A 13,139-nucleotide genomic window follows, 5' to 3' on the forward strand; every position below is an offset into this window, starting at 1 on the left:
CTGACTGTTCAGGGACTTAATGTGTTCTTCTCCTGGCACCTACCCTGTAGAAGTTGAATGTTATAGTTTCTCTTGTCTTCTACTCAATTGGGTGTAGTGTTGCTAAACCTGTTTTAAGTGTGAAAATGAGATAACATTATATTAGAATAATATATGATCATTATTAGACTTCTTCATTTTAGCATGTGAAGCTGCTCTAATCTAAGTATAAATGTATGCTTTTATAGTCTCACTCTTCTCTCTCCTGTGGAGCTCAGAATTGGAAAATAAAAGCTTCAGAATTCTCCAGTGTTAAATGCCTCTGCTTTCCTCACTTCTGTTCTCCTACAATGCAAATGGCTATGGTGGCACAAACTTACTGCCTTCCAACATGCTGTTAATCAATAGCTGATGTCAGGCTTGTTTTCTAACAAGGGATTTTGGTGTAACTGCATTGGGTACAGACAGTACTTCTGAGGCTTCCTCATCCTTATGGGCAGAAGAGTAAGGCTTTTGTATGGCCTCTTACTGGCTTATTTTCCAAGTCAGATGTCAGCATAAGAGGAGCAGATAGAGCTCTGAAGCTCTTTCCTGGAAGCTCCGATTCCAAATGAGTTTATTGTGCCTGTAGGGAAGCAGAAGTGCTAATTGTAAATATCACTTACATTTTAGTTACAGGCCTAAAGCTATATCCTTTTCATTGGCATTATCAGATTTCTGCAGTGAGCTTTTGTGATGTGCACAAGTGCTAATTAAGTGGCTGTATCTGAGCCTCCTGATGGCTTTCACCATCTTGAAGTGATTGTGTTATAACTTTTCAGTGCGAGGGTAGAAGCTTGTAAACAGTCTCTGCTTGGTTTCTATCTGTAAAAGTGACACTTCCTGATTAATACTGTGTAAAAGTGGCAGGAAACTACTTAGCACTGCAGTAACAGCATAGATATTACGAAGTTGAGAAGAGCAGTAGCCCATCACTTAAGTCCCTTAAATGTTAAGGGATCTGGGGTACCTTTTGTAACTAGGGACAGTTTTACTGTCTTGCTAAGATGGTTGACCGTATGCCTTTCCATGAAGTCCATAGCCCTGCTCTGGCATTCTGCAGCAACCCCCTTTGAAGCTGCACCAGTTTTCATTACTGCTTCCTGTATATCTCTTCTCATGAAGATATTTGCCTGCTGCGCTTGAGAGAATTAGTATGCTATAGGCAACTGACCTAATTTAGAATCTGTCCATAAGCAAGAGGCTTGTGATACAAGTCTATCAAAAAGTAAAGTGGCTATAACTGAGTACATAAATCAATTAGTGTTTGTGACAGGACCTCTGCATAAGTTTGATTTTTTTTTTCTCTTCCAGTAGAGATGCAGCTTTATCAATATTAATTGATTTGTGTTCTCTTCCCCCCACCCCCAGGGTAACTCGGCTAGCAGGTGGAACCAGACAATAAAAGCTGCATCTACTGAGGCCTGCCAGTTACTTCTAGCTTGAAGAAAGTGACACTGGTAAGACTTTGCTTGTCAATTACTGTCTTATTTGGGTTGCCCAGGTGGTTGAAGGGCCAAGACCAAGGGGAAAAACCTGCCCCTTCAGTGTAGATAACTGTCTACAATTATTACAGAGATTTTATTTGAACCATTTGTTCATTCAAAAGAAGCTGGATCAGTTCATGAAATTGCTTTCAAAGTGGAAGGATGTTTTAGTTCTGTGCAACTCTGTTTCTTTTTTCCACTCCTTTACTCTGAAGTCCTTGAAGGGTTGCATTTTAATCCTAGTTCTTTAGCTGCAGAACTACATTAATATTAAAATATACAAGTGACTGCCTTAAATAATGGCAGGAGTTGCTACCAGTATTCTCATCGACTTGCAGAAGTTGGACAGGAAGTAGCACAGTAATTCTTTCAAGTTCCCCTTTTCAAGCTTGGCTGGTACATCTGGGAAGAATCACATCCAAAGCTGCTGATATTACCTCATAGCCTACCTTTTCACTCATCTACTTGGGTTAGACACTTGGGATCCTGGCCAAGATTGACCAGCTACAGACTGTAGGGTTTGACACCTGAGACATTGCTGCAACTCTAGTGCAGTGCTGATTAGGAATAAATCTGCCCAACCGGTCATCCAGTTTTTTTCTTGTGGTCAGGGTCCTTAGAGCAGTACAAAATACACTACTTCTCATTTTAAAAGTTGCTATTCTAAGTTGGTATCTGATGTTATGATTTTTTGTAGTAGTGTTAACTGACAACTTAATGTGGTTAGCATGGTTTTATATTTAACATGGCAGTTGACATTCATATTCAACAGTCTACTGCAAAAGGCTTTATTTTTTTAATCTTCAGGTTCAAAATGAGTGCAATGTTGGAAACCCCTGAACTCCCAGCAGTATTTGATGGGGTGAAACTGGCTGCAGTTGCTGCTGTTCTGTATGTTATTGTTCGCTGCCTGAACTTAAAGAGCCCGACTGCCCCTCCTGATCTCATTTACCAGGACTCTGCTTTGTCCCGCTTTCTACTCAAATCCTGCCCACTTCTGACCAAAGAGTAAGTAGTGTGTCTTTAGCATGTTGCCTTGTGCTGTGGGGAGAAGAGCTGCACTTAACCATCCTTCTGCCTAGTGTTTCTTAAACCTGGGTGCAAATGAATGGCAGGGTATTCTCTTGAAGAAATAAAGATGTTCTGGATCTGGAAACCAATGCATTAACAGTCAAATATTTTATTATTGCTAGTGTCCCAGAACCTGGATTAGGTAGGACCAAGCCTTGTGCAGGACTGTATGGGTGCATGGAAAACTGCACCTGCCCCTCAGGAGCTTACTCTGAGTTACTAGGATTTGTATGCTGGTATTGCAGTGGACTGTGCTATACAACACTATCTGTGGAAATGAGGGAGGGAAAAATGCAATCAGCACTTGTTCCCAATCACATTCTCTCTCCTAGTAGGGAAGAAATCTATTGGGGCTTACAGTAAGCAAAGATTTCATGTACTGCTAATGAACACAGGGATAGCTATCAGTTCTAGGTGCCTACTTCTTTTGAAGTGCCTTAAGTTGCTAGACTAGTGATAATGTGCTCTATCCAATAATAGATTTCACAACTAGTTTATTGAAGTAATGACATCCTGGCCAGTTGTAAGAAAAGCCTGTTGAATTTGCTGTTAAGTCAATCTAAAGGTCAGCTGTGTATTTGAGCAGACTGGTCCTTGACCTCCCATTGTAGGGACTCCAGAACTGGTGCTCCTTTCACTTTCCCTAATAGTATGAAGCATTTACTACAATTTTGAGGCTTTTGGAGTACTTTTGATGACAGTATTTCTCTCTCGCAATCACCTTAAGCTTGTAAGTCCTATTTAAAAGCCTTAAATAAGTCAATTATCTAGTAAGCTGAGTGCTATCAGGTGAACCTTCCTTTTGGATCTCAAAAGTTGAACTGACTTAATGATAGGCATTCCAGTGAAGATGGGAGGCTTTTAGCGGTGTTATGTTAGGTGCTTTGGTTATATAAGTGTAAGATCTTAGGCCATCAGGTTCCTGAACTGTTAGAGGGAACAAAGCATTATTCCTTTTAAAGCAGATTCCAAAGAGGGTTGCCTGATGAACTGAGTCTGGTGGTAATATAAGTCTGTGTTGAAGTTGAGCATTGAAATTGGATCTTAATTATGCTTAGTGCCTCAACTGCAAAGCAGTTGCTTCCCTAAAGACTGAGGAGGTTCTGGTTACTTGATACCTTAGCTGTTTGTCACCTCAGTGTTGGCATTCCAGGTTCATATGTCCCTTGTAAGTGAAAGAACAAGCATGAAGCTTTACTGATTACTAGTCCTGAAGGCATATTGATCTCAGATTACTCTGGAAGCTTAGATGGATGTACTTAGAGTAAGCTAATTCAGAGTTTGTACTACTTCTGTTTATCTCTGCGCTCATAGCTCAGGCTCCTAACATTACTATATTAGAGCCATGTTTTGGACTTTCACACAGTTGGGGGGGGGAAACTACCTGAAGGAATAAAAAAAAAGTCTGAAAGAATTGGAACACATCTGTTGTATGTTAATTGCAGAAAACTGCTTGCAGAACCTTAGTGTTACTAGTATGCAATCTTGGGCTGTCTGCTTTGTCTTGATCGAGTCAGAGCTCAAACTTGTCTGAAAACTGTAGCAGTGATTTTCAACACGTGGTCCTTGGGCAGAATATTGCCTGAAAGGCTTCAACGGCTACAGGAAACAAACTGAACAAAACAGCTAGAATAAAATGTGTCAATAGTTAGTTGCTTGATCTTATTAGGGGAATATAATTGCTCTGGGGTCTTGAAAGTGTTTACAGGAAAGATAACTTTGTTCTAATACAATGTGTATGACTTTGCTATCCTGTTGAAGGAGCACAGATTTTTAAATATAGAGATTAAAGAAATCAAAGAAATTCTGTCTTTAGTCTCCAGGTGACACTCATGTCTAGTGGGGAACAAATGTATCCAAATTCCTGCAATTATGCATGAAATAATTTGTAGGACTAATTAGCTGGAGACAGCTTGTGCCATATTCCACTGAAAAAATCTTATAAGGCTTTGATTACTTCCTAATTGTTGTGAGTGTTAGGAAAGCTGATTAAGCAGCTCTTTTCAAACTCGAACATGAATACAAAATAAGTAGCCCAGCAATCCTTCCTGTCATATCAGTACTGGGTTTGTGAGATCTCCCACTGATTCCCCTGTACAGCTGTGAACTGGTTTTCAGACCTAGTCTGTTCAGTTCCTTTATCCTCAAGGGAGGAAGGGGAAGAACTTGGTCACCCTCCTTAATGCTAAGGGTATTACTGAAAAGCCAGGGTGGCAGGAAGAGAGCAGAAATGACCTAAGTTGTTGTAGCTGTGCAGCTATTCAGAACTACCCAAAATTGTGTCTAGGGCCTGGTTCATAACTTACCTATCAGCCTTTAAACTGCAACTTTAGTTGCACACATCAACAGGGAGTAAATTTTTTTCTGAAGCAGTTTATAAGCCAAAGTGTGGGAATTACTGAATTTCTCCTAATTTGGCTGTGTCTGCTTCAGTTGAGCTAGACCTGCCACTTGCCCCTGTATACCACAAGTAAACCACTTCTTTTTTTCTCCACCCCCACCCACCCTCATGGCACCTTCCTCACCTATGGATTTATTGAATAAATAGTGAACCTGTCTCAATGAATGAAGCAAGTGGTGGATAAATAATTCAAAAGCTTTGGATAATAAAACTGCATGAGATGACTGCATGCCAGATACTTGTACTTGTAGATGCTAGTACTGCTTTTAATAATTCTCTAATGTAAAAAGTTTCTAACAGTTATCTGTCAAACCCTGATAAGCAAGAGAATCTGCCTACCTAGATTTCATGTTGTCTTACCTCTTTCTTTTCCTCCTCCTCCTACTGTCCAGCTTGCTTCTTTGGCTTACTGAGTAAATTAGAATAATCAGTTTCTTTTTCGTTTAAAGAACTGCCTCTTGCTTGGAAGGTCTTACCAGTCCACACAGCTATTGGTATTCTTGAACACTTAGCCACTGGCTGTGGCTGTCTCCTTCCTGTCTTGCAAACTGGTACAGTAGCCTGCTATCTGTTTTCCTGTTCCTATAGAAATATAGCATTAGCTCCTTTTACTCAAATGATCTTGATCAGTATTTACTGTGGGCTGCTGTTTTTTGGCTGTTCCCAATTTCTTCTACTGTCAACTGTGTATCCTTATTTTTCATAAGCATGATGCTTATGCCACAATTCTTTAGGAAATAACTATCCTCGCTGCCTGCATGCTTATACCCTTAATAAAGGCAAGCTCCTCAGACTGAAGCAAGTGACTGTCAAGCTTCTTAGTAAATGCTGTCAAAGATCCAGCCTAGATCCTTCTTATCCTTTGTTTGCACAGTAACTTATACTGATAAGTAGGTTGCCTTGTACCAAAATACTCTTCTGCACTGTCATTATTCTTCCCTAGATGTTAGGAGAGAAACAGTCAGAAAAGCTGGCTTCAGTCTTTAATAGTCTTTTCCTCCATCCAATGACAGTGTTTGTTTCCTACTAACTCCTTAGTGTTTTATGCTGAGTGGACTGAAGTAGAATAAAACTGGAAGAACTGTGTTTTGTAGCTCTGGCATGTGAACATCTTAAGAGGTAGAAAAGTGGCAGCTTGCTGTGAGTTGGAGCATTTCCCTTAGGGAGGGAAGCAGCCTTATGAGGTCCAAGTTCTTTGTGTGTTCAGCTGTGTCACTGGTAGCAGTCTTGCATTCTGCAGCTCTCACTAGCAAGGACAATATGCTGTAATACTCATCCACTGTTTTGACTAGAATGCTTCTCTCTAGTTGCTCAAGGTTAGAGGTGGGATGGGTGCTCTACTACATAAAAGCTACCTAAACTGAGAAGGAGGTGGTTTAACTAAGGAGGCCAGTCTGCACTCTTAAATAGCTCTGGCTTTATACACAGTTTCTATGGGAAGCAAACTTCTTTACTGCACTTAGGTTTCTTTTTCAAAGCAACTTTGAGAGCTTCTTATTTCCCCATAACCTTTAAATCTTGGCTGTTGCCCATTTGTTGTCCTGCATGACATTTGACAGTCCAGCTGAGCTGATGCATAAAAAGCTGCATTCTACATACTTGGAGGAGCAGTTGAACTCTGGCTTTTAGATGAGCTTTCTTGACTGAGATTTAAATTGAGTTTCTTAGTATCAAATAAGAGAAGCTGTTTTTTAGCTTCCTCTAAAACACCTTTAGACTTGTTTGTAAAAGTCACCTATTGTAGTACAGGCAATAGTTTTCAGAGTGTTTCCTGACTTTGGCAACTTCTAGACTCTGCTTTCTCTTATCCAGTGTACAATAGCACATTAAAGATGATGCAAGAGTTAATGTTTAAAGTGTTAATCTTTGATGAAATGAAATAATGCTCCAGAAATAAGCCCATTGCTGGGCTTCCACTTCAGATGTTTGAGGATCTGAATGCTGATGCTTGCTAATAAAAATAGCACAGTCCTCATGTGCTTTGAGCTGCTTATACAGCTGTTGCTCTCTTAAATTCCTATGTACTGGGTGATGTACATGCTCTGAAATCATAATCTGTCTGGCCACTAAAACATAATCTACAAGCATCTGTTGGGATTGTTCCCTAATATAAATTTAGGACAACGTTTGAGCACCTGGAAGTTCCCTTATTCTCATGGACTATTCTGAACCATCACCTATAAAGATGTGGAGCTGGGTTATACAGCTAAAATGGAGCATTTAGGGCTAAATTTTAGCATTTGTGAACATTAATGTAACTGGGTGTGAATTCACTTAGCCAGTTAAGACCAACTATCTGAACTCTGTACCTGCATCATGTCACAAGTCGGTTGCCATATCAAGTAACTGGCAGCCCCGCACTTGTTCTCCTGCCTGCCTTTGGTCACAGAATTCATTACTGAAATACATGGAGCATATAAAGTTATGGAGCTGGCCCTCAAATATGTCATTAATCGGAATATCTGATATCTCTGACCAAATCAAAACAGGAGAAACATTTAGGTAAGTTCAGTTACAGGCCTCTGTATCTAGAGCAGGCTGGGAAGCCATTTTTCCACAGAAACCAAAATTTGTGTATCCAGTGCAACATAATATTGCCTTTAGATTTCCCACCTATCAGTACTTGAATGTCTACATGATTGTACTACATTATCCTCTTCCTTGCGTGGGCACACAGATGCCTCTTGGGCCTGAGATAATCTCGACTGCTGTTTACCACCTGCCTGGCTGCTCAGGCTTCTTTCTGTCTAGCTCCTGAAGTCTGTTAATGGCTATTGCAGAGCAGTGGGTGTGCTGCCTGCAGGCGTAGTTCTGCTGTCTCTGCCTGGCCTCTTGTGCATCTGAGAGCTGCCTAGCTGGAAGAGTGCACCCTGGGAAATGTATAGGGGTAGGGAGCCATCTCCACTGAGTGAAACATGTTACACTGGGATAAGCTGCATGGGAGTTTGTTTTTTAGAACTGTTTTGGCTTATAGCAGGCATTGTAGAGAAGCTGAAGAAGCCTCTGTCATGTCCTTGAATGCTTTTTTTTTTCTGTTCCTACTTAATATCAATGCCTGAGGGAAGCTACCTCACTACTTAAGTAAAGGACCATTGTTTAGAAGATCTCACTAAACTTGACAGTAGTGACTGTATAAAATCTAAAGGGTAATGTTTGAATGCTCCTTAAACTGAATACTACTTAACTGCTTGCCTTTAAGAGTCCAGCCTGTATGGCATCTAACTCATTTTCCATGTGTCACACCCTGCTGGGCTTGTTTTCTTAAAGCTTGCCGTAAGAAAAATAAACTGGATACATGCTCTTCTGCCTACAGGTTTATTTGTTGTAGAGGAGCATCTTTTCAGCTGTTTGCCAGAAATGGCCTTACTGCAAAACAATCTATGCTAAAGCCGTAGCTATCAGCACTTGAGTAACTGAATATTTAGGTTTGTCAGCTGGGTTGAGTCCAAAATGTCTCCAGGACTAGTTTTGCATAGATGGAAACTTTCATAATTCTTGGCTAGCTTTTTTACCACCAGTGTGGTATCAAGTATCTTCATTATGGAAGAATTTTTTCTATGACCCCCTTCTTCTATGGTGTTAGTAAAAGCAAGCTGCAAGTCCACACAAACTATGGACAAAAATATGTATCTTGTCCTCTGCGGTCCCATAGTCTTGCACTATAGTGTTCAGTACTTGGTCTTGGAAGTTCTAGTGAACTTCTTTGAGATGCAGACAGAAATCACTCTTGGGAAGACTATCAATAACAGATCTGTGTATTGTTAAAATAGTGTCAACAGTCAATGTTGAACAGACAGATCATGGGCCTGATCCTGGTATAATTTATAAGTGCTTTGTAAAGTGTGTAACTTTGTCCTCAGCTGAGGACAGCATTTACTGGGATGTATTGCTACAGAGGCATTGTTTTGTTACTATTAATCTCAATATTGTACAAACTTAGTATAAGATCTGTATCTTGGTATCTGTTTGATTAACCTTTAAGTCTTTACCTTAAGTTATAAGCGCATGATTTATCTGCTGAGACTTCTGAAGCAAGGCTAGAATTTATGGTTAATTTTTGTCATGTAATCTAATATCTACCTTCAGGAGTAAAATCCACTGTTTAAGCCCCTTCATGTGACTAAATTGGTGGAACTACCAAAATGGTATAACTGACCTGGATCAGGCTTTTATTTGACTTAGCTCTGATCTCTGTTTCATAACAAGAAAGTTGAGGCGAGAACAGTTACTGCTTTCCCTGCTGTTTGTGTTAATGATCTGTGTTGTGAATTCTGCTTTACGATATTCTTGTGTTGCCTGAAAACATGGTGTTTCAGGGTCTGAGATATATTTCTGGATTGTAGTGTGAAAGAGAAGTGGTTCTTGCCACCTTGGTCTTGTATTCTTTGTCTTGATACCTAAAAACAGGTGCTGATACTAGTAACTTGTGTCCCAAAGGATAACCTCTTCCAACTGGTTGCTTGAGAAGCACACTGCATATGAATTGGAAGTTTACTTACACCTGATACCTTAGTAATACCTTCCCTTGTTTCTAGAGAAGCAAATTCTCTTTTACTTTCTGCCATCCTGCAACTTGATATTGAGAGGGTGGCGCATTCTTAATAAGCAATTGACTTTCTGAAGAACGGACTTTGCTCAGGGTCAGAGTCTTCAAACCAATTGATACAGCAGCTACTACAGTTAAGATGGTGCTGTTCCTCTGGGTTTCTTGAACAGTAAACAAACGACATAGCCCTGATACTGTTATTGATCACCTTTCTTTTTGTTACTTACAGCATGTATTGGGTATGGTCCCTGAAGCTTTGATCATCCTCTACTACTTGAGTGACCAACTTGCCAAAATAGAACTGAATGATTCAATTGTATCAAACAAACTTTCAGTTGAAAGTGGGCTCTGAAATGATTTGCATTGATCTTCACTCTTTACCATAACCCAGAAGTTTCTCAGTGAAATGTTGGGGGGGGGGATGCTTTACATGGCTTTGTAGCAGCTTAGACTGATGCAAAAACAGCTAGAAATTATGATGTTTAAATATGTATTAAACTTAAGGACAAGCAGTCTGAAAAGGTGAGTTTAAATCTTAGTTTTTTCCCCTAGTTATGCAAGATTTGTACAACCTTCCCTTTTGAAGTTCTATGATGTTCAGTCTCCTAGAGCCTGGGTGCTTAAGGGACTTCTAGGATATTTATCTCATAAGCCTGTTGCTTAAAGGGGGGATGCATGGCAGTGAAGCAAAAGGTAGGTAAGAGAGCAAGTTGCCACTGTAATGTTCTCATGTATTTCAGAGCTTTAACTGTTAAATATAAACTGCAGAAGCATACTTTGATTCATGTGGGAATAACAAATCTCTGCATCAGAGTACTGTCCTATGTACATTGCTCATGCTGGATCTTGACCTTTGAATATTCATCTAAAAGAGTGTAGTTTCATGCAGAGTGAGTACTTACCCTTTAACCTGACTCCAGTCAGTTTAAGCTGAGCATTTTTCTTACTTGGTATGCTTAAAAACTAGCTTGTGAACTCTGAGGGGAGAAAGCAGTGAATGCATGCTTTTTCCTAGGGCTTCACACAATCCTAGCTTCCAGATGGGAATTTGGAATCCATAGGCAGCCTCTGCCCATCCTTATGGGTGGAGTCGTAGGGATTCCTGACTTTTCGATCTTTCTCTCACTGAAGCACAATTCAATGAAACTGCATGTTCTGTTTAGCTATATAAAATGGTATGAGATCATGAAGGTCAGTTCTTCAGGTAACTTAAGTTTTTTGAAGGCACTCTGTGGGACTCTTTCCAAAGAAACCAGTTACAACCTGAGGAAGCAGACTGTGGTAAGCAGCACACTGATAAGTGATGGTCTGGAAGCCATTTGTCTGCATTTAAGTTCTGGTAATGGTGAGGCCTTGACAGTTCTAGTTTCCTTTCTGAGTAACAATATCCTGTGGTATGTGCTGCTGCAGCTACTGCATCTATTGCATTGCATGACTATGACTTGTAACTAGAAACTGAATTGTAAATGAATGAGGGAAGGAGTGGAACTTGCAGAGATCTTGGATTTTTTTCATCAAGGTGGTAGCATTAATCAGTTCCAGCTATGTATCTTAACTACTGTAGCCAAATAAATAGCTTTCCTGCTAGCCCTATGGAGCAAGACTTTGAATTCTACCTGGAATCTTCTTGATAAACAGTGCTCTGCAGAAACAGTCACTAAAACTTTCCAATGCATGTATTTCTCCTGGGATTAGAACCAATGCAACAAAGTTGACATCTGAGTCTCCAGAAGACTGGAGATTCTTACTATAGATTTTATTTGACAGTTCTCATCAGGAAAGAACTGCTGGCAAAATCCAGCCACAAGGGACTTCTGTAAAAAGCCAGGCGAGCACTGTACCATGGGGTATAGTTACCAAGCTGAAAGGGTCTTAAATGAGTGGGGTGAAGCTAGCTGCCTTTCTTATGCTGGGAGAACGATGTTTCCTGTCTGGCATGATAGTCCTGGAAACTGTTCAAACCCTATGCAGTGAACTGTATATTACTTGAGTAGTCCCATCAGTAGTCCTGCTTGTGCATCCTTGTTTAAATGACTGTACTATCCCTATATGTCTACTCTGAATCATGAGAACATGTCTACTAACTTTCCATCTCTACCAGCAGTTGTGGAGAATGAGCTTGTGCAATCTACATCACTGCTGGCAATCTTTGCATGGCTGGTATGCTGCATGCTGTGCTTGGCAGGCACCCAGGTGCAGTGTGTAGCTAGCTCCCAGTATAGCAATGCTGTGTTGATAAAAGAAGCTACATGAGGATTAGTGGCATTTAGCAATCTTTTAAAAGCTTTATAACTGGACAGTAGAATCAAGATACACTGAGGACCAACATACAAGGTTACAAGGCATCTGTAGGCAGCTCCTGTAGTTTTTATCGAAATGGTATCTACTTCTACAGAAGCCTATTTTAGATCTCTCTGGGAAGTGCATTTGCAAGAACTGAGTGAATCTGTATAGTGAGCTACTGTGTTGAATTTTCTTTGAAGTCTCTCTTGCGGGTGAGGGAAGGAGTTGGGGGGAAAAAAGAATATGAGGAAAAGGACAGGCCCTGTCATATTTTCTCCAGGAACCTGTCAGGGCAACACCTTGACTTCTGCATAGCTGCTTCTATTACAGATCTAGATGATCCTTGCTTTGAGCTGAAGTTCTGTTTGGTCTCTCTGCTGTGTCAAATGGAGTGCCCCTTTGCTTGTCCCAAACTATAACATACTGTTGTTTCCTGACAAAGCAGTGTGAAAGATGATAGGGGGTAAAATGGTGTTTAGCACCTGTCTTGGGGTGCTAGAGCTCAAAACTTCTGTCTTCTGAGGACATAGTTCAAATGGCCTTTCAGCTATGTAGTGGCGCTGTATTTTTGCCTTGTGGGTACTAGTGAACTTCAGTCTTTATAGAAGTAGTGATTGTCTTCATCCTCTATAGGGATACAGTTTCTCTTGCACACTCTGAAAGCCAGAATGCACATTATTAAAATGGTAATTCTGTATTTCCAGTGGTGGTTTTCTGTGGGTCTAGAAACTTGCTAAAAGGCAAGACTCCTGTCCAGTCACTCTGGTGGGTTATAGGCTTGAACAGTAAATCTGATAAGCTCCAAACTGCCTAGTTTTCCATGAACAGGGAAAAGATGAAAGAGCAGGATCTCTGCTTCATATGGTCTCAAGCAATAAAAGGAAATAATTGCAGGAAGCCCTAAAAACAGAGGGAGGTGCTAATCTCAGGTTCCAAGGTGGTATCAGCAGCTCTCAGCTTCCTGTTGGTAGCATGGTCTGTGTAGTAGAGAACATGCTTCCTTAACTAGAAGCATGTCCCCTGGGGCTGTTGTCCTCCTAAATAATGAATCATTCATACTTTTGTGTTGAGAGCTGATGTAACTATCTTTTTTCAAGGCATTTGCTCAGGCTGTCTCCTCAAAGTGGTCAGCTGACTGCCCCACCACCACTTAGGCAGCAGTATGCCTCCTGTTAAACCATTTGGCAGATGTGCTTGTACTAACAAAATGGATAACTAAGCTTTTAACCCCTTCCAACTAACAACTGTATTCTACCTCATGTCATCTTGAGGGCGGTAAGCTGGGGGGGGAAGTCTGCTTTGTGATCTAGCTTCAATATGCCCTTGATAAATA

General features: G+C 40.6%; 1 protein-coding gene across 4 annotated transcripts in view; it reads left to right on the plus strand.

The window, feature by feature from the left end:
- The window catches only part of ABHD2 (abhydrolase domain containing 2, acylglycerol lipase), a 43,282-nt gene that overhangs the window by 8,937 nt on the left and 21,206 nt on the right, over positions 1-13,139 (plus strand). For all 4 annotated transcript variants that reach the window (XM_026121260.2, XM_064517238.1, XM_026121259.2 and 1 more), the window contains 2 exons: positions 1,390-1,478; positions 2,313-2,513. In XM_026121260.2, coding sequence (XP_025977045.1) covers positions 2,320-2,513 — 194 coding nt within the window. In that variant the 5' untranslated portion in view covers positions 1,390-1,478; positions 2,313-2,319. The remainder of the gene's footprint in view (positions 1-1,389; positions 1,479-2,312; positions 2,514-13,139) is intronic.

The sequence above is a fragment of the Dromaius novaehollandiae genome, chromosome 10 (genome assembly GCF_036370855.1).
Source record: "Dromaius novaehollandiae isolate bDroNov1 chromosome 10, bDroNov1.hap1, whole genome shotgun sequence".
NCBI lineage: Eukaryota > Metazoa > Chordata > Aves > Casuariiformes > Dromaiidae > Dromaius > Dromaius novaehollandiae.